General features: G+C 24.4%; 1 protein-coding gene across 1 annotated transcript; it reads right to left on the bottom strand.

Moving 5' to 3' along the window:
* Positions 1-643: 643 nt before the first annotated feature.
* On the bottom strand, positions 644-21,318 carry LOC129966009 (histone PARylation factor 1-like). Its single transcript, XM_056080340.1, has 7 exons — positions 20,846-21,318; positions 15,261-15,347; positions 14,809-14,962; positions 11,899-12,076; positions 9,141-9,239; positions 5,547-5,779; positions 644-1,184 (listed from the first exon to the last, which is right to left on the bottom strand). Exons 1-7 carry the CDS (start codon positions 20,975-20,977, stop codon positions 880-882), a joined length of 1,188 nt encoding a protein of 395 aa, XP_055936315.1. The 5' UTR covers positions 20,978-21,318; the 3' UTR covers positions 644-879.
* Between the last annotated feature and the right edge of the window lie 16 nt (positions 21,319-21,334).

Raw genomic sequence — 21,334 nt, forward strand, 5'->3', positions numbered from 1 at the left:
TTTCCTCAGTTGAAACTTTTAATCATAGCAGATCTTTTGAATAATTCATGTAAAAATCTATGAAAATGCATTATATACTACCAAACTATAAAAGAATATAAATGTCACTGACAGTTCAATCAAAATCTGCAATCAAATGAGGAACTCAAATTGATAGCATGGTAAAAGTTCTGCAGTATTTTATTATATACAATTATATAGTCTCGACTATAATAAAAAGAACTCAAAAGCAATTGTTTTAATTTAATAGGCTTAGAATTAAACAACAGTAATTAATATTTTAAATAGTAAAATTCTATATTCAAAATGAAATTTGCTTTAGTTCATGGAGGTCTTTTGAAGGCTTTAAAACACAAAGAAGCAAAGCTGACATATATCAACTTTGGATGTCTTTTACTTATATGTTATTCAAATAAAAAGATAGATAATGCATACATTTTATGTTTATTTTTTCTTAAAAAATAGCTTTAAATCACTAAAATTGAATAAATTCTAAAATACACATTGTGATACACATTAAAATACACTGTCATAAAGAATAAAATGCACATTCATATGCAAACTATATATTACAGATAAAAACATAAAGAAATAGAACCAAATATGAAGAATTAACAAAAACTTTTATAATTTAGAATACATCTTAAGTGCTAAAGATATCACTCGTGTTCTTATTTGATACAAAAATAAATAAATAAATAAAAGAGAGAGAGAGAAAGATAGAAGAATAAAAAAGGAAAATATAATCAGCAAACAACAAAATATGCAATAAATTTTAAAAACAAAGTTGAATTTCCTTCATTTAGTTTTTATTTATTATATTCATGTTACTTCTGAATAAAATTCAATTAAAATACATATCGGAATATTCAGAAATCATCAATCTAAAGTATTCAGATTGTGTGATTTCTTCCTATTTGCTAAGTGAAATTGTACAACTTCTGCATATTTAGGACGGTTTAAAAGATTATAAGCAAGAGGAAGGATGCTCAGTATATGGGAATGAAAATATGGATCTCCAAAACAGAAAAGATCTATTCCTAATTCAAGACCCATTCCAAAGTCACATTCATCATTAGCAAATTGAACATTAGTGATAAGTTCATCCAAATCCTCTTCAAAAGTCAGTCTTTTCTCCTCATTTTCAGCATTCACTATCTTCTGCAGTATTGATTTTATCTTGGCTAGAAAGAAGAAAAAAACATGTATTAACCAAAATTTCAGTAAAATTTCTGCAAACCGCAGTATTAAAAATAGAAAATTACAAAAAACAAGCACTGCAAAACATGAATATAAATAAGAACACTTATACATTTCATATGCTAATTACATTTAATATTATTAAAGAATTTAAAAATTAACAAACAATATAACTAATGCATAAAAATGTCAAACAGAAAATTACAAGTGCAGCAATATATATATATATTCTACAAAGGGGAGAAGGTTAATTTTATACTATATATCTAATATACATGATCAAAATAAAAAATAAAAAATAAAATAATTCAGCAAATAAATCATTTCTAATACACAGACAAAAAATTTCATTTTACTTTTACTTTAAACATTTTTTAGGCAAGTTGTAAGCTTATATGTTAACTCTCTAGATATCAAAAATAGATTTTTAAAATATGATGTTTTAAACTATTAATATTACTATTTAATTTATAATAATCGTTTAGGACATGTTCCATGATATCTAGAAAAATAATTTAATGGAAAGACAAGTATTTTCTTTGGTTCTCTATGATGTTTTAAAAACAAAACAATTCTCATCATAAAAATACACCAAATGTAGAAGAATTAATTTCAAAGCTATTAAATGTCTTAGAGTGAATCATTTGAAGTTAACAATTCATAAAATAAAAGATATAACATTACCTTCAATGAATTACATAAATGAATATAGAAAAATCCTAAGAGGTCTATGAAATAAATTAATGAAAATCTTAATTTCTTTATTTTCCTGCAGCTTCAAATCACCATTATTTCAAAGCAAAAAGTATAATGCTATACGTAGAAATATTAAAAAATTCTTTTTATAAAAATTAATTGACTTTTTAAATTGCCTTTTCAAAAAGTTGGATTTTAAATGTGACAAAAACATTAAATCATAGAAAGAAAATTAAAATTTTACAAAAAAAAAAAAAGAAGACACTTTTATAATAAACAACAAATAAGAACATATACAATCGCAAAGTGAAGCAAACAAACAACAATAAAAAATACTATCTTCGTTAAAAAAAAAAAATAGTGGAAAAATTTATCTAAAATCAAAAACGGAATGAAGTAGCTAAAAACTGCACAATTATTCGAAAAAATACATTTCTTCATTTCTAGCAACAACCTAAGGATTTTTAGAAATAATGCTTTGTAATACATTCATATTGGATAACAGAAATGTTCTTCCTTCACTTTCTTGTAAAATTTCAGAGTATGACACATTTTGAGTTTTGCTTCTTTATATAGTGAAAATAATCAAGTATGCATTTTGCAACAGAACTCCATTTTGATCAATTTGATTCTACAATTGTGATGGAAAATTCACATAATGAAATTCATTGCTTTATCTCATTGCACATGAAAAAACAGACTAAAAGACAATCAACACTTTGAAGGATTTGGTCCCAAATTTATTTGAAATCTATTATTTCGGCGCTTAAATCATACGACAAATTTCAAATGACTACACATTGTGTTATCTTGTTTACAACCATGCCGATTGACAGACAGGTCACATACAAAAATTCATTCATTTTGCTTGTGGCATTTTTTAGTTGTCTAGTTCACAGATAAAACAATAGACCTAATTCAATCTTTATTGTGTTTTTAAATGTAAAGTGAAGCCTAAAATGTATAGATTCATCAACATCAAAGTAGAATGTTTTGGCAATTATAAGAATTTTTTTCTTTGAAAACTACATATACAAGATAGCAAAAACTAGTATGAATCAAAAATGCACTTTGGCTAATGAATTTGAAAAAGATATAATTTATTTCAACAATTATATTTAACAAAAAGAACTTCAAAATTTTCTCTTTACATTTATTACTAAACATATTATTTAAATTGAAACAGTTACTATGCTAAAGAGTAAATTCTGTCATCATCAACTTTGAAAAAATTTCTTAAAATTATAATTGAGTTCATGTAATTACATTTTGGCATCAGAAACTCATTTTTTCATCCCCCCCTTTTTTTTACCCCACCCAGCATAGATCAGGATCCCAATATTTTTAAAACTGGAATTTGATATAAAAATATATAAAATAATCCAAAGACAATAATATAACAACATATTTAATTAATTTTCAATAAGTTTTTTTTTAAATTTTTAGTATGTTTATTTCAGTGAAGTAGATCAAAGTATAACAAAATGTCTTATTTTTAAAAATATGAATGGCAAAACTACCAATAAAAAAATGCAATTTATTTCTTTTACATAATAAAAATAATAATCCATAATATAATTTTGCAATGATTTAAGATATTATTAAAGTTAAAAAAATAAGAACATTGAAATCAAAATAAAATATTTTCAAAAAATTTCTGTCATAAAAAATTAATAAATGTGCTTCAACTAGGCAATTCTTTTGGTCAATTAAACGAATATACATGTTACACTTTATGTACTTAATTTTTATTTCCTTAAAACATCCTATATTTTTGCACCTAAGAAAATTTTTCATACCCACCATTTTGGAGCGATAAATCCCTCAATGTTTATTTTTTGGAGTATATTCTACATCTACAGTAGCATTTGTTCAATTTTTGCTAGAACCAATGATTTCTGGGTCTTTAGTTTATTTTCTACATTGATTCACAAAAAAGTGTTTAAATAACTTATTTTTTTAATTGCATTTTATAATAAATTCTATTTTAATTCACCCATATTTACATTCTATTCGTTCTTTTGCTCTTATTGATCTTGGTACTTCAATGTATTTATTGTCTTTCTTTGACCAATGCTTACATTTATCTATTGATGGCATTATAGATTTTTAAAAACTTCAGGTAAATATAAGATTAATCTTGTTCCATTTTAAACATAACTGTCATCTGTCAGACAGCTTTAGGAATATTAGAATTCATGCTGATCATAGCAATTTTTTCTTTTAAAGAAATAGAGATGAAATATCTATATCAAAAAAGTTTTCTCTTGCCAACAGTTTCGATTACCTTCCATTTAAAGCTTATATGCACTTACTGACAAAAGCAACAGATTTTTCCTTTAACAGATTTCAAAATTTAACATTAAAACATTTTAGATAGTCAGAACAAAACTGTTCAGTCTTTCGGAATTTGGTTTTCCTTATACTGTTTTATATTTCAAACTACTGTAAAAAGTATCATTTGTTCATTTTTTTGTAAGAATTTTACTGTAGAATAACATAAAACATCATTTTGCTTATTCTTTTTATAATAAGTTCCCCTTTCCATAGTTTTAAATTTCTTTCTTCATTTTTACATCGCTTCACTATCTTCTAGAATCTTTAAATTTCTTATTTCGGCAAATTCATTTCTAGTTATTAAATTAAATATTGCAGGAACTTGCGTGAAATTCTCTGTACATTTAAGCTTGGATATCTTAAGGTATGACAAGAGCACTGTTGTTCCCAAAAATACTGTGATATAATAATGATGCATTTAAAACATTACCAATTTCTTTCTGTGGTTAAAATGCATACAAAAAATATAATATATAAAATATGATTCTTACATAGTAAACATATAAAATATTTACTTTTCAGATTTCTTTTAAAATTCATGCCTATATTTTGGACTTTCAGAATTCACAACAGTTTTTAAAATATCAACAACAACCTCTTATACATTATTGCCAAACCCAAATATTTCTTATAAAATTTTATCCAAATTGAAATTGAAATTATAAATAATTCTAAAAATATAAATTACATTAAGGAAATAATAAATAATTCTTTATATATTTGGCAAAAATATTCATTTTAAAACACAAAAATAACATGCAGATGATACAATTAAAATTAGCCGAAGGAGACCCAATATTCATTTGGTTCGGCAACAACAAAAGTTAATAAATTGATTCAAAAAATGATAAAATGAATGTCAAATTTTAAATTTATTTTCTGCTTTAAATTTTAAAAGTTGAAGTCATTTAAATTTAAAATAGTTGTAAATAGTGCAGAAAATTTAAATTTAAATCTTAACAGAATTTTTCAAACATGTAGTCATTTTTACATAGGCATCAACACTTATTTTTTAACACATAAAGTCCTCCTCCCTCTTTAGCTGACAGTCGGAGACTATTCAAAGCATTAGACAGCAAAATTTAAGGACTTTGAATGAAAAACCAATTTTTTATAAATAAAACACAAATATCTATGAAAATGAGTGCAGAGTCTCAAGACATTATATAACAAAATTTCTAACATAAGTTATATTTCAGCTAGTATTTTCAAAACTCTGTCAGTATATATCAAGCATAGATAATTTTAAGATACATAAGATTCTGGTAAAAACAGGAAGAATATAAAATTATAGAAATTTTTAAATAACATACCATTAGAATCTGGCAAAGGTCTATATCCCACATCATTTTTAACAGGTACAACAATTCCAAAACTATTAAATGTTTTAGAAACCACTTTTTTATTTCTTGATGTAGTTTTGGAAGTAGAGATTTCTAATGAATATTTCTTTTCCTTTGCAAACTTTTGAAGATTTTCCTGAATCTTAATGAACTGTTTCTTAGATTTCGGTTTCATTTTCTTTATTCTGTCAGTTATTTCTGCACTGTAAAAAAAAAAAAAAAAAAAAAAAAAAATTAAATAATAACATTTCTAAACAATTAGTGCAAAGGAATTTTAGGATAAGCTTATATTTATACTGCATTTATAAGTAATTAATGAAATTATCAATAATTTTTAAAGAAAAGGCATTAAGAATCTTGTTTTGCACCTATTAAAAGAAAATATTTCTTATAGATTTTTACACTTAATTTATTATTTCACCTAATATAAATATATTATCATCATCTCTGTATGTAATGATTTCAAAAATTCATATACATCCTTTTAAACTATTGAATATATATATATATATATATATATATATATATATATATATATATATATATATATATATATATATATATATATATATATATAATTTGGAGAAAGATCAGAATACTATGTATTTGTAAGTGTATTTGTTATTGGAGTGAGAAATTGGTTATCATGTGATGGACACCCAGTTATTTAAAAAAGAGCACCATACTATGAACTCAAACAATGACCTTCCAAGTTAGTGATCAGAAATTATATTTCTTTTGACAACATCAAAGTAATAACATTTTGTTATCATAAGTTTCTAAAAGAAAAATAAAGTTTGATGTAATTTTTTGCTTATTAATTTTGTGTATTAAAATATCAGATTGACTACTTAAAAAGTACTAGCAAGTTTTAATTGTTTTTAATATATTTGAGTACAAACAATATAATATCTTGATTTCAAATACTTTTCAATTAGTGGTGCATTAAAAAAAATATTAGCAAGGTATAAAAGTAATTCTCTTTTGCACCTGCTTGAAAATGTTGTTTTTTTTTTTTTTTAAATTTTAGATCAGATATATTTTTGTAAACATTCAAATAATTTAATAGCTTTTTAATGTGAATAACATGCAGGGATAGTCATTCTTAGTTACAAAAAGGAAAATTACTCTTTTAAACAAATCCCCCGCTCCTTCGTACCTCAAAGCACAGATTCATACTTCCTCAAACTAAATATTTAACTAAAATTATTAGTGTAACAGAAATGGTGCAACAAGTTTAAATATTTCTCTCACTGTATAAAAAAAATTAGAGCATTAATACTTTCAAGCATTTATTTAAATTTTCTACTTGGATATTAATGCATTTATTAACAGATTTTGTGTAGCATATATAAACTACAGACTAGAGAAATGTCATTTCCACATGAATGATGCAAAATGTAATAAAAAAGTAAAGGATTTACAGGAAGATCTATTTAATAAATTAAAACAAAAGATAAGTGCTGAAAAATATAACATAATTACAATATTTGAAATGGGAAAAAAGAATAAAATACTTTTTTTCCCCTTCTAAGATTAACTTTTCCTAAGTATCCAAGGTCGTTGAAATGACTATTAACACAAAACAACAGGAGGCAAGAAACAGAGAAGACTGATGCTTAAGGTGCATAATTGAAACAACCATATTCACCACAATGACTCAACATTCCTTGCTGAAGGTTTTTGCTATCACTAGAATGGAGTAATTTAACTCGACTACATTTCTTTGTCCATCAGGGAAATCAGAACTTTACTTAATCGCATTATTAATAATAATTAAAAAGAGACAATATATAGAACAAAAAATTTAGGATTTAAAATCAGGTATAATGGATTTAGAAAATAAAATATATAGTCAGTCTTCAATATAACCATAAAAATAGAGTTAAGCCAATACTGGTATCAAGAAGTGAATTCAATTATTTTTTTTTAAAAGGATGCATTTAATGCATTAAAAAGAGCTCACAAAAAAAAATCACAAAAGTGATGACAAACATAAACCAGCCCAACTTAACCTAATTGGGGCCCGGGACAAAAACTTCTTTGCCCCCCCCCCCCTGCTTTACTACTTCAGTAATGAAGAACCGTGCATAAAAGTCGACAAGTTCTATTCGATTTGGCCCCCCCTCTGATGTGAGGGGCAACTGCCACTTATGCCCTTGCCTTAGTCGAGCTCTGAACATAAACTTAAAGTTTAATTAATTAAAAAATTGTATTAAGCAATATTAGATAAAGATTTAATAGCAGTAGAAAAACTATAAAGGGCATATGTTAAGGCATACACAAAAAGGCATACCATAAAAAAATAGCCATATGTAGCTAAATGAATTGCCAAGGAAAAAATGTAAATGCTTGAAAAGTGGAAAAATAATAACTAAAACATCTGCATCTTAAAAATAACAAGAAAAGACATTTGAATAAAACAAATAATGTTGCAATGAAGCAACTGGACAATTATTATTACAAAAATATAAGTATATAGTTGCTTCTTCAGGATAATCATAAATGGTAAAAAATGCCATAAATTAAAAAATAAAACACACCAACTCGGAATTCATGATATAAAATTACAAAATCATCTGAAGTAAGAAAATAATTAGAAGTTGTTCATTTGTTACAAGATTTAGAATATAAGAAAAAAAATTATGCATGTCAATAGTAATTGCATAATTTCTGAAATTTTTCAATATTAATACTTTTATATTAGATACAATAGGATAGCATACAATCTGTAGAAAATTATGATAAAAATTCTGCATAAAATATGGAATTAAGCAGAGCACCTTCATCTAATTTCAACCAGAAAGATGTTAGAAAAATAAATTTAGAAAAAAAAAAAATGAAAATGATGATAAAATAATTCTTTATTCCACAGGTAAAGAGCGAAAAATTCAACTATATATTTATATCTAATACTATATATTTATATCTAAAGTAATTAGAAAATTTTAAAACTAGATGCGATTCTACAAAAATATTTACTATAAAAGAAGATATATACATTTATGATTGCTGCAAAATCTTATATTTAGTAGGGATTTACCAAAATCAAATTTGGCAAAAATGTTGTCAGTTAGATGGTCTAAGAAAAAAATTAGTAATTTTTTCTGCAATGCTAAACTAATTAAGCAACTAAGGCTTTAACACAATATTCTGTTGAACAGATTTTCTTTTTTTTCTTATTCAATATAATCAATCCGAAGCAAACTTATGGGAAGAAATCATCTATCAACTTTCAATTCAATTAATTATTATTTTGATTGAAAAATCGGTTAGAATCTTATCATGTTACTGACTGAAATTTCAAGCCCATAAGCAATCCTATCCATTTCAGATTATTAACAAATCATAAAATTCATTTGAAATACCTTAAATTATATAAATATTTGTAATGTGTCAGTTAAATTATATTCAATTGTATATGACAAATATTTACTTTAAAATAACATGAAGCAAAAATGAATATTCATATAAAAATTATGAATAATCTAATCAATACTTTTATCTCCAATTATTAGTTAAAAGCTAAATATCACAAAAAATATATTTTAAAAATCAATTTACTTCATAGCAGCAAATATGTTGTCTCCTTTTAATGTCAATTTACAATCAACTGCAGCATTGTTCGAGACTAAAACTGATGGAAAACTCTCAGGATCATCCCTGAAATAAATTCAATCTTGAATAATTCAAACAACAATTTTTTTCAAGATATTCAAGCAAAACAAATGGATTCCATTAGAACTTATTATTCTTAAATAAGCATAAGCATGTTATTAACATAATTGTACTTTCATTATGTGCAAATAAAAAGTTTTGTTGGTTGAAATTGGTTGGTTTCTAGAAATTATATTTCTGAAGAGAATAAAAATTTCAGTTCTTCTGTATGAATGCATGTCAATGGTGAACGTGAGATGTCAAATAAATTCAATAGACTAACATGACAAACTTTAGCAATTAATACAGAAGTGGCAAAATTTATTTTATTTTTTAAAATATTCTTCTTTTAGTTATAAGTTTAACTAAATTACATATCTTTCCTTCTAAGCAAAAGTATAAGAAAGTTTTTTCCCCAAATATTTTTTGTTCTTTTATTACCATTAGAACATATATATATATTGGCATATATTAAGAACATATATATATATATATATATATATATATATATATATATATATATATTGGCATATTAGTATGCTGAGCTCAGATGAAAATAATTTCTTTTAAAATCCTTGTGTTAAAAATTAGATAAAATAATCAATTCACATAAAATTTTAAAAAATCAGTTACCTAAAGTAAATAGATGAACTTCATAAGATGCAGATGACATTAGAGAGGTAAAAAATATTATTGATAATTAACAAGTTACAATAAAGTAATTACGCATTGAAGCTACAAGTATATTCAGTGACCCACAGTTAAAAAGACTCTATTCTTTCAATATACTTTAATTATGGAATGAAATTAACTAAAATATATTAATGGAATTACCAATTAATTACCAAAATTTTAATTTAATAAATGAAAAATTCCTAATTTATTATAAAATGAGGAAAAGTGTTGGCAACCAGAATGAAAATGTATACATTTCAGAGCTCAGCAGTAGGGAGAAGGGATCTTAATGGCAAATATTAGTGATATGAATATGTATATGGAAAGAAAAAAAAGTTAGAAAATCGAAGATAGGGAAAATAGATGAGCATTACATATAATGAACATAACCAAATTGCTATTGAATCCTAATCACAACAATATTAATTATTTATTTTATAAAATACAATAGATATTAGAAAATTTCATGAATATTGAAATGTCAATTTAACCAATGGCAAATTTAAAATGTGTTATAATGTTGATGTTATATTTTTTGTATTATTTATTTTCCCATATTACATATTAAATTTTGGTGACTTGGTTAGCTTGAAGCTACTGTACTCAGAACAAGGATATTTTAAATTGGAAGTACTAACTATTGATTAAGAAAACTGTTCCAGTATTTTTCAATATTTTCAAATAAAGACTTCTAAATTACAAAATTGCTGTCATTGTAAGTTATGAAATAGTAAAATTTTGTGCAATTTAAAAATTATTCAAGAACCATAAATGTAGTTTTATAGACAAAATTTTTTTTTATATATTATATTATACAAAATAATAATAATAATAATTACTTCATTAAAATTACAAAAACTGTTCTTATTGGTTTTAATCAGTGCGAACAATCTATTTCCTAACAAGGATTCAATATGATCCGTCTGGAACTTTAATTTATGACTGGATTCAAATTTATCATCAGTATTTTAGCTTTTAAAATAAAATTTATGCTGGAAAATGATTAATCTTTTTATTATGTGCATAGAAAGATGACAAAAATGCAAACTGAGCATATTTTGTAATCTGAGGTTGAATCAATAGTTGAACCAGAATTGCTTTTGATGTAAGAAATTTCATTTAATATAAATGACTCAATTTATTGCAATATATTAAATCCTGATGTAGAAACTTCATCTCGTTAAAATTTGATGAGATTTTCAAAACATATAAAATCACCAACATATATTCATTCCAACATTCTTTAAAAATAGGAATAGGATTAAAAAGATAGAAATTTAGGAATAAAACAAAGAGCTTTATTTTAATACTGTTAACAAGTTTCAAATACTGCTGTTTTTTCTCATAATATAATTGGATATACAATAAAATATGAAAATGAATAATACAATGGATAGAATGACATAAGGCTTCTAAAATCGTACATGTCAACTGAAATTGGTTTAGAATTATTTTGCAAAGTCATTAAATCAAATTACAATATATCTTTAGTTGAAATCTTTAGCAACCATTCATATAAGTGAACTAATTAGTCATCAAATTTAGTTAATAAGGAATATAAACAGAAGCTTCTGTATCGTGAAAATTAGAAGGTAGATAAACTGGACAGTTATGTTTTTAATAGTACCAAGATATTACAATACTTGATTCTACTAGGATGGTTTATGTAAATAATGAATAAAACAGGTGTAAGATTATAAAAATAACACTGCTTTAATATATTGGTTATATGAACAGTGGCAATTGATGATTAAAAATAATTTGATGACAAAATTCTAAGCATAAAAGATGTAATGGAAATCAAACAAATATTTATTTGTATATCTTTATTAATGATGCAAGAAAAATAAAAATAAACAAATATTTCTGGTAAACCATCTAGTTGCCAATAATACTTAATAAAATACATAATTAAATGAGTACAGAAAATAACTAAAAAGATTAAAAATTTTAAAACAGAATAAAGAGATATAATAAAGAAATACTGAACCTGAAATAGCCAATGTGAAATAAGCTTTTATCATTTGATTTGATTACTGTTTGAAGTTCAGGTGGGTCATAATAATATCTATAATGACAATGTAATAATATTTCTTTGTTTGGTGGTAGTTTCTTTACTAAGAGATCATATATACCAATCAAGTAAAGATCGAAGTCAGCAAATGCATCTAAAATAAAAATTTCAAGCAATAAAATAAAAATTATAAATTAATAGTAAATGAAAAATATTTGAATTTAATATGGATAAACGAAAAATTCCTTTAACAAGGTAGATGAAAAAGGCAATAAATATTTTTATTTCAGATAAATAAAAAAATAACAATTAATAAATATAAAAGATAACATATTTTATCTTAGAAGAAAAGCATTTAAAAATGATATCATTAATGAAATTTCAGAATAAAAGTTTCTTTTATTATTAAAATATGGAAATTAGAATTATTGTAAACATACATGTTGCAAAAATATAAGTTAAAATGGAATTCTCACATTAAATATTAAAAAAATTATATTTTAAATACAATTAATTGCATAAAATAATTTTAAATTTATACCTTTTTTTATATATATCATTTAAATATAAGGATGTTTTATATAATGAAAAATGTATTTTGTTGATGGTATCATTAATCATTAGTGTAACTCATAGTTTCATCCTGATCTTTAAAATTATATATATATATATATATATATAAATTTTTTATGGTATTCATAATATTAATTATACTTTCACTATAAAAAAGTTAATAGTTATTATATTAAATCAGTTTTTATTAACAATGCAGTGTAAATGTTATATACAAAGAAGTAAAAATAGTTTTAATATTAATATTTAAGGTATACCAACATTATAATAAATAAATGCATTTTAGAAACAAATTTATAGTTTTTTAAACTAAATACATCCTTGTAAAAAAATTATACTACATAAATCTTTTTATTATCTGCAACTCCAATTGAACTAAATTGAGAGTTTAACTAATTTGAGTTTTTTAAAATAACACATTGTACTAAAGAACCTTTAAAAATTATGGAAAAAAAACCCTATTTTTTATAATTTAATAATTCTTAAAAGATGAAAGTGTTTTAAAGAAAAATTTAACTAAATAGAATAAATAGCAATTCCAGAAATAAATAAATTAATTAAAATATCTGTTGAATTGAAAAAAAAAAAGGAATGGAAAAATTTAAGATAAAACATTATTCTCTTAAATGCAAACATAGATTACAATTAATAAAAATTTATTAACTATTCATTTCCAAGTCATCTTCACTCAAAAAAAATCTTTTCAGTAGTTTAAATTTCTACAGCATAAAAACTATTAATGAATTTACACAGTTATTTATACAGATATGAAATTGAGATATTATTTTTCTTAAAATTAACTATTCATTTAAAGATAATTGCAATTAATTATGGTTGTTTCATATGTCAATAGTGTTTATATTTAAACTTAACAAATCAATAGCACATCTGGTATTATGTTAAAAACTTTTTATTTTAAATTTCTCTCTCTCTTTTAATAAAACTAGGTTTTCCTAATTTCAGAATTTTTCTTTTTTATTACAAAGAAATATGAAATAATTAGTTAATTATAACTAAGAAGTGCGTTTAGAGCAAAAAATATCAATAACCAACATTTCAAGGTAAGTAAAATTAACTTATGCAGATTTCATACTTGAATGATACAGAATATAATTTCAAAATTGTGGTTCAGATAGACTATTTAATATGCATATACAACGTGAAGATTGAAACATTTGTATAAAAAAAGTTTTATTTAAGAATTATCAAAACATGATCACAAGGACTCAATAAGATTAAAGAATACTCATTGTGAAAAGCAAAGGTGGAAAGAGAACAGTAAAGCAAAAAATAATTATATATAAGCAGAATAATCAATTTTTGAGTCTCTAAAATAATAAACCATTCTTTCTTAATTTATAACTCCAAATGGGAATCAGACAACAGATTGAATTTCATTTTGGGCATGAAAAAAAATAAATTAAAAGTACCAATTAATCAATGAATCAGAAATAATAAATATAACTACTGTATTAATTTAAAAAAATTTCTCGCACATTTATTAAAATAATATGAACTGGATGAAAGGCATTTGTTACCAAATAGTTATATATACAAATAATTTACTTTCAGCTTAATATTAAAATTTACTTTTATTTCTTTATTCTTAAAATGATTATTCAAATATAAATAGTAAATATTTATACACACTTATAATTTTATTTGGCAGGACATTTAAACAACACTCCTAATTTTAAAATTAACAAAAATTCTGTTGTAACAGAATAATCTGGTTAATTCTCATCAAAAGATAATTTTCTATTAATATAACTAGGCTGAACAAATAATAGATAAGAAAATTTAATATTTGTCATCGAAAGAAAAATTTTAGATTAATAAAAGAAAAAGATATTTTTTGATAAATTTCTGTTAGCTCCACATCAACCATCAGAAAATGGAATAGTGCCATATTTTATGCCAGTATTTATTTAGTTATTTTTTTATCTTCTCAATTGAGCTGGCAAATCCTACAATGGTTGTTTGTATAGAGACTAAATTTTAAAATAAGTCCCCTCCCTTTCTCATTAACCTATTGTGGCAATAATTTGAGTAAAAAAAAGTCATAAAATGAATACATAAGAATTAAATCAATTATGAAAATAATTATTTCACAGAAATTTTAAACCAAAATTAATTTAATTGATAAAGTTAAATAGAAAGGATTATATTTAGGTATTATTTATGCTGATATTTAGATAATCAGACTGAAAAATATTGAAAGTAAAATGAAGAATTATGCAAGTATATAAGTAACACACTTAGACACAAAAAAAAAAAAATAAAATAAAAAAATACATAAATTAAATTTATTACCTTCAGGTTTTTGCTTGTTTATAGAAGCACAAAAATCCCAAAAGTCAAAGAAATCTTGAGGCATGCTTTTAAGAACCTTCTCTACAGTTTCTTTAAATTTTGGCTCAGCCAAAGATGTCTTTGGTGCTTCTTCTTCATCATCACTGAGTTCAATCTGATAAAAAATTTAAGAGAATTATGAAAGAAAATTATTCCCAACAATTTGGCAGTTGTAGACAGATAAGGATATTTACTGAAAGGGAGAAAAGTGCAAAAGTGAGAGCAAAATACAACAAAATAACACAATTGTAATAAATACAATTGTGGCAATACTTCCTAATATCAAACACCTTTAACATCAAGAAATGTTAAGTGTAGTTTCATCACAGAAAATACTTAATTGAAAACGTGCAATACAATTTCAAACAAAATACAAACTGTATAAAAATGGAACGTTTTCAAATTTTTAATACCTTAGCTTTATCTGAAATTCTGGAAGTTTTAGAAGGAGGTTCCTCATCAGATATTGAAGAACCATCTACTACATCTTGATTTGAAACCTAGAAATAAAATTTCAATATCAGGCAATATTCATTAATATTTTATAAATGTATAATATAATCTATTTTAAAATACACTGCTTTTATATTTATTAAATTCCTTCTTAGCTTTTATCAGAAAAAAAAAGCAAAAGAAATTAAGCAATAATTCAACATTACCTAAATGATAGTGCATTAAATGAATGTTAATATTTACATAAACACATACACAAATAACAACAAAACTCTTTATTACTGTCTAGAATTTAGCAAGACAAATTCAAATGTTAAAGAGAAAAAGATATTGATCCTGTGCCTTAATTTAAAGTTACAAAAATTGAGGACTTGGATAAAATAAAATAACATTATTAAGGTTTTTTTTTTTTTTTTTTTTTTTGCCAATTTATAAACTTGAACATCAATTTCTGTAGATTTTTCAGTTGTCAGCTTCTTCATTTTATTTTATGCAACAATTTAATTTACAAAACTGTTTGGGGTTTGTTGGATTCTCTTTTTGTCCCCCTGAAATTTTTTTACGCTTTCCAAAGCTTTATAACACCACAAATACACTAATGCTGCATACAGTAGCAAATCTCTTGAGAATGGAACATTTAATGCACTCCCATAAAAGTTTATATTATCATAAACAGTACTTAAGAATTTTCTTTCAGAGTTTCAACAAGCATATCATTGTTGATACTAAATCCACTTTCTACATCTACACTGCCATGTGTCAATATAAGAATTATTTTTAGGACTTCCCAAAAATCAGAACATTTATTGGACCTCAAAATATTAGAATAGAAACATCTAAATGAATTTCTTCGTCTTTTTCAGGAAAATTTCAAACTGGATCTTAGCATATTCTGAACTTGCAATGGAAATTTGAACTTTGGAATAAAGAAGATGAAGCAAATCAACTATTCACTTTCCACATAATATTGCATTGCTTTTCAGTAAATATGCTTTTAACCAAGATTCAGCGTTCAAAATAGCAAAATCTGTGAACATTCATTGAAATATTTTTTTCCTATGCAATATTTTTTACAAATATAAAATACTCTATTAAAATTTTCTGAGCAGCTCCTCTAGCATTTAAGTAGCTATAATCACTATACATTTTCTGCAAAAATCTGACTGATTTATGTAGAAGAAAAGCAGAAACAGGAGAAAAGGGATGAACTTTTGCAGTATCACAGTCAAGAATAGTGTTTAGTTTTTAGAGCTATGCTGATGATCTTTTATTCCTGGAATAGTTAAAAAGACTAATATTTTTCTAAATGGAAGAAAAAAAAACCCTAAGAAAACTTATTGGTTTTTAAAGAAAATTTTAAAATTCCCTGCATATTCCATGTTTTAAAGATAATTTAAAAAATTTTTCTGTTTTTCTGACTTTTCTGGTCTCCAGGCAATTCTGTGTAACAATAGAAATAAGAGGATAAGCATGAAAAATTATTCTAAAAAGAACGCTGCAAAACTTATTCTTCGACTGATTTCCACCAAAAGGACTAGACATTCTTTATCATATGATTATTGCCTTGTAACTAGACTGCTTACCTCTCAAATGCTATAAATCAGTATTAGAGAGGGCTAAATAATATAATTTTTGATTATTAAATTGGGCTGTTTCACCTGCTCGATTCACAACCCAATTAAAAGCTGATGAGAGATGTAGTAATTTTGAACTATGACAAGATGATGCAAACATTTAAACCAGCCAGTGAATTTTCCAAATATCAACTGTGCACTTTAACATCATGCTTATTATACATCAAATCAACATAAACAAGGCATGATTGGTTGCATATGAATTTAGATATGAAATCCTCTGATATCAAAACTGAGACTTCCTGAAAAGATAACAGTGATTAGACCAATATAAAACTATTAGTTAAGAGACAGTTTAAAATAAGAAATTCCTATAGGTAAACCAGATGGCAGATTTCTTGTAATTGTTGAGAGTTTTCCTGCTAGATCTAAAAAACTTAAGTGAAAAGGCAAATGAATTTCTCAATTGAAAACCACTCTTAATTTCCTAGTTTTTAAGTAAATACAGCAATTAATACAAATTCATTTACCTAAATATTCTATAAAATATTTGTATATTTAAGAATTAAAAAAATTAAGGTTTGCACACTGAACAAGATTATTTTGTAATTAGCACTGATGGTAGAAACTGAGCTTATATTTATAAATTGCAAAAATATTAAACAAGTTACCATTTTAATGGTTACAAAATAATCGACTGTTCTTTGTCACTGAAAATATTTTATGACATCTCGCAATCAAAATCGTTAAAAATATTATTTTTCTTACATAATCTAAGAAACTTTATAAAAACAAAGCCAATTTTTTTTTTATTTAATTAGATATTTTTTGCAATAGTGTAAAAAATTTGATTAATAGTATTGAAATATGAAACTATTCTTTTAAGTTAAGAGTAAAAAGAATTTTTTAAAGTAGAAATTTAAGCAAAATTAGAAAATTAAAACAGACCTGTATACCAATAATAATAAATTACCTTTAACTCCCATGAATATTTTAAAATTTATAGATGCATGGTTTTCTACAACAGCAGACACTGATATACTATTTGCTACATAATATATTAAAAAAAAAAACAAAAAAAAAAAAAAAAAAAAAAAAATAGCTGATAAAATCTTACACATTAGATGCAAAATGTCATTTGATTTGCCTTTAATATCCATATTTATAACATCCTTTCCCCTATTCTAAGATATAGACAAAAGCTAAGAACAGGGTTGGACTGACCAATTTGCCCGTTGACAAGTGGACCTCCTTTAAAACAATACTATCCCCTCAGCATGTACATGTTGGATCAAAAAGTTCTCCAGCTCGAAATATTAGAAATGAATATTGCAGTAGACCTAACCTTGGTGAAAGGGGATAAAATATATCTTCACAAGCAGTTTGTCAGCTAAATAAATATTAAAAAGTACTGAAATCAAATCCAAATTTTTAATAGATGTAGGTGTCATAATAAAATTTATAAGTCTCCATTGGATCAGATTACATTTTGAAAACTTGAATGAGCTGACATATAATTTTTGATAAGATTGTCCTTGAATATAGTCCAACATTAAAAATTCCAACCCTTATTCTTAAATCTAAAAAACTTCTAAACACCATATTCATCAGAAATTTAATGCATTCACTGAAATGACTCACACCTGCTATTCAGGCCATCTACTTAATTAAATGACCCCTTCTTCGTTATCTCTTAACTATAGTACAGAAGGGGTCATCTAATAAGATAAATGGTTTGGTACAATTACATATTATCTGTAACACATAGGTGCATAATTCAGCAGCAAAAGTGTTAATGAATTCTAGGAGTATCTAATTCTTGTATTTTTTTCCCACATATTTGAGGGATTATTATATATTCAACGATTATGATAACTAATAAGCATTTAATTATCTTGATAAGTGATACAGGATCCTTTCATATTTATTGACATTTGATTCAGCCAATAGCCTTAATTATGTTTGAAATACTTTCTGTGTGATGTCAAGAACAAGGCTTTTGTTTTTCAATTCAGAATTTTCATTTTTCAGTTATTATATATGTTAATAAGACTAGGATTGATTAAAAGTACAGAATAAAAACTTTGCAATAAAAAAAAGTCCTTTTTTGAGAAACAACAACTGTGAAACATGAATAAACAGTTTTTTTTTTTTAATACAATGTACTGTGAATTGTTGACAGTATATCATAGGAAACATAATTAAACATTGAGACAGTATATCACATATACATTGAGAATTTTTGATTCCCTTACTAAACTCTGCAATTTAGTATTTGCTTATTTATGGTGTAAATATTATGATAAAACAGTGCATGATTGATTTTTATTTGAATTCCTTTATGTAGTATTTCTACTTTTTGAAACATTAATATTTGGCTGAGAAATGTTCGTAGCCAAATATTAATAATTAAAAATTTATAGAGTTTAAAAATTCTCAATATAACAATATGCTATATAATCATCAAAAACTTATTGCAATTTCAATTATAAAAATTATGCTTTATATATATATTATTTCCAATAATATACATATAATATATGTATACTGTAATTAGTAATATATACAGCAGATTTTCAGGTTAAGAATATATTAGACTAACTACAAATTATGCTTATTTTTCACATTTACTTACAAGTTGATATTTTTGAAGTTAACTAGGATGAAAATATTTTTAAACTTTGTAAAGTATTAACCATGTAACTGTCACAAAATATTCAAAATTTTTCTTGTCTTTCTATATTAGCAAAATTTTAAGAACTTATAATTCGAAACTTCACTTACTTTTAAGACTTAAAGCTGCAGTTATTACATTAGACGGGCTGTTGTTGGGCATTTTAACATTATTTGAAAGAAAGTAAATATATATGAAATAATAGTATTTGATAATTAATACATATATATATATATAATAATATTTATTATTTAATAAATATAAATAATAATAATTAATGATAATTAATAATATTTTTATGCAAAAAATAATGATATACAAAATAATGATAATCTAATATTACAGAAATTATTTTTACACAATTTTTATCCAATTCATGCATTTTTGAAAACTGCCTGCTATGAAAATAAAATGATAACATAGTAGGTGTGATTGGGGCTCTATTCTCTCATGGAACCAATATTTTCAGAATTATCTATAATCACCAAAAGCTAAGAAAGCTCATTCACAGTTAGTTATTATGCTCAAAAACATTAGACACAATTATACAGCTAGCAGCAAATTAGAGAAGAAGGTATTTTATGAGGCAAAAGGCAGATATACACATGCCCTTTACATTTAAGGCACAGTCTATAGATAATAAGTATATGCCCAAGGTATTATTAAGTCCAGCAAAAAAACTACTTCAAAATTTAAAAAAAACAGTAGTGGTAGTAATAATTAATCTTTTTTCTACATGGCAGTATGTTTTCATGTGGCATTTTCTGACACTTCTGGACAATACAGGAAGCTTTATGTCAGTTATTTTGATTCTGAAATGGGTCACCTACTAATAATTTTATATTCAATTTAAATAATATCAAAGAAATTATATTGACAGAATTTTATACTCTTATGACACCACAAATTCATGAACTGTACCTAAAATTTGCCGATTTCGTTAATAATTAAAAGCCTTAGACGGTATTGCACAACAAGGATGTAATATTTACTAGTTTTGTAATTGCTGTAACATCTAAGCAAACTGTGAGTGTATGTTCACTGAGAGTTTTTTTTAAGAATTGAGTCTTTTTTTTTATCTGATAAAATTTGACAACTTCTTTTTTTTTTTTTTTAACGTACAACGATTTCGATTTATACTAATTGATATTCAACTTGAAATATTTATTGACACCTTTCTGTTTCAAAAATTAGCACAATAAAAACAGATCCTGTTATATGCAAACAAATTATTGAATGCATGCATAGACATAAAAGTAAATAGAATGAATGGGAACAAAATTGATAAAATACTTACATTTTTCGGTTCAACAACTGATTCCGGATGACGATATTTTTTATGATGTTCAGGATTTTTTTGGTAACACGACAAACCATATTTACACATTGGCATATCTTTAGATTTCCTTTTTCTGTTTACTGAGTCCATTTTAACCCAAAATTTAGTTTTCAAATATTTTTACAAAAACAATTTGCAGAATTATAGTCAATATATGTGTGCTTTTTATTCAGGAAATTTTTTTAGTGAAATATCAACACAAGAATGATTGAATTCGAAAATTAACTTGCGAAATTACGCTTCGCGCCTTTTTCAGTTCATGTTTTGATATTTGATTGACGTATCATTTTCTTCTTCTCAGCTGACACATTAAACGATTTTCTATGGAAAATCACGAATTCCTAAAATTCATTTCTGAATCTTTTTAAAGACTATTATAATATATTTTATGAAGAGAAAGGTCTAAAGATATGTGTTTAAGGAAAAGAACAATTAGGTGGATCATAG

This window comes from Argiope bruennichi, chromosome 4 (genome assembly GCF_947563725.1).
Source record: "Argiope bruennichi chromosome 4, qqArgBrue1.1, whole genome shotgun sequence".
NCBI lineage: Eukaryota > Metazoa > Arthropoda > Arachnida > Araneae > Araneidae > Argiope > Argiope bruennichi.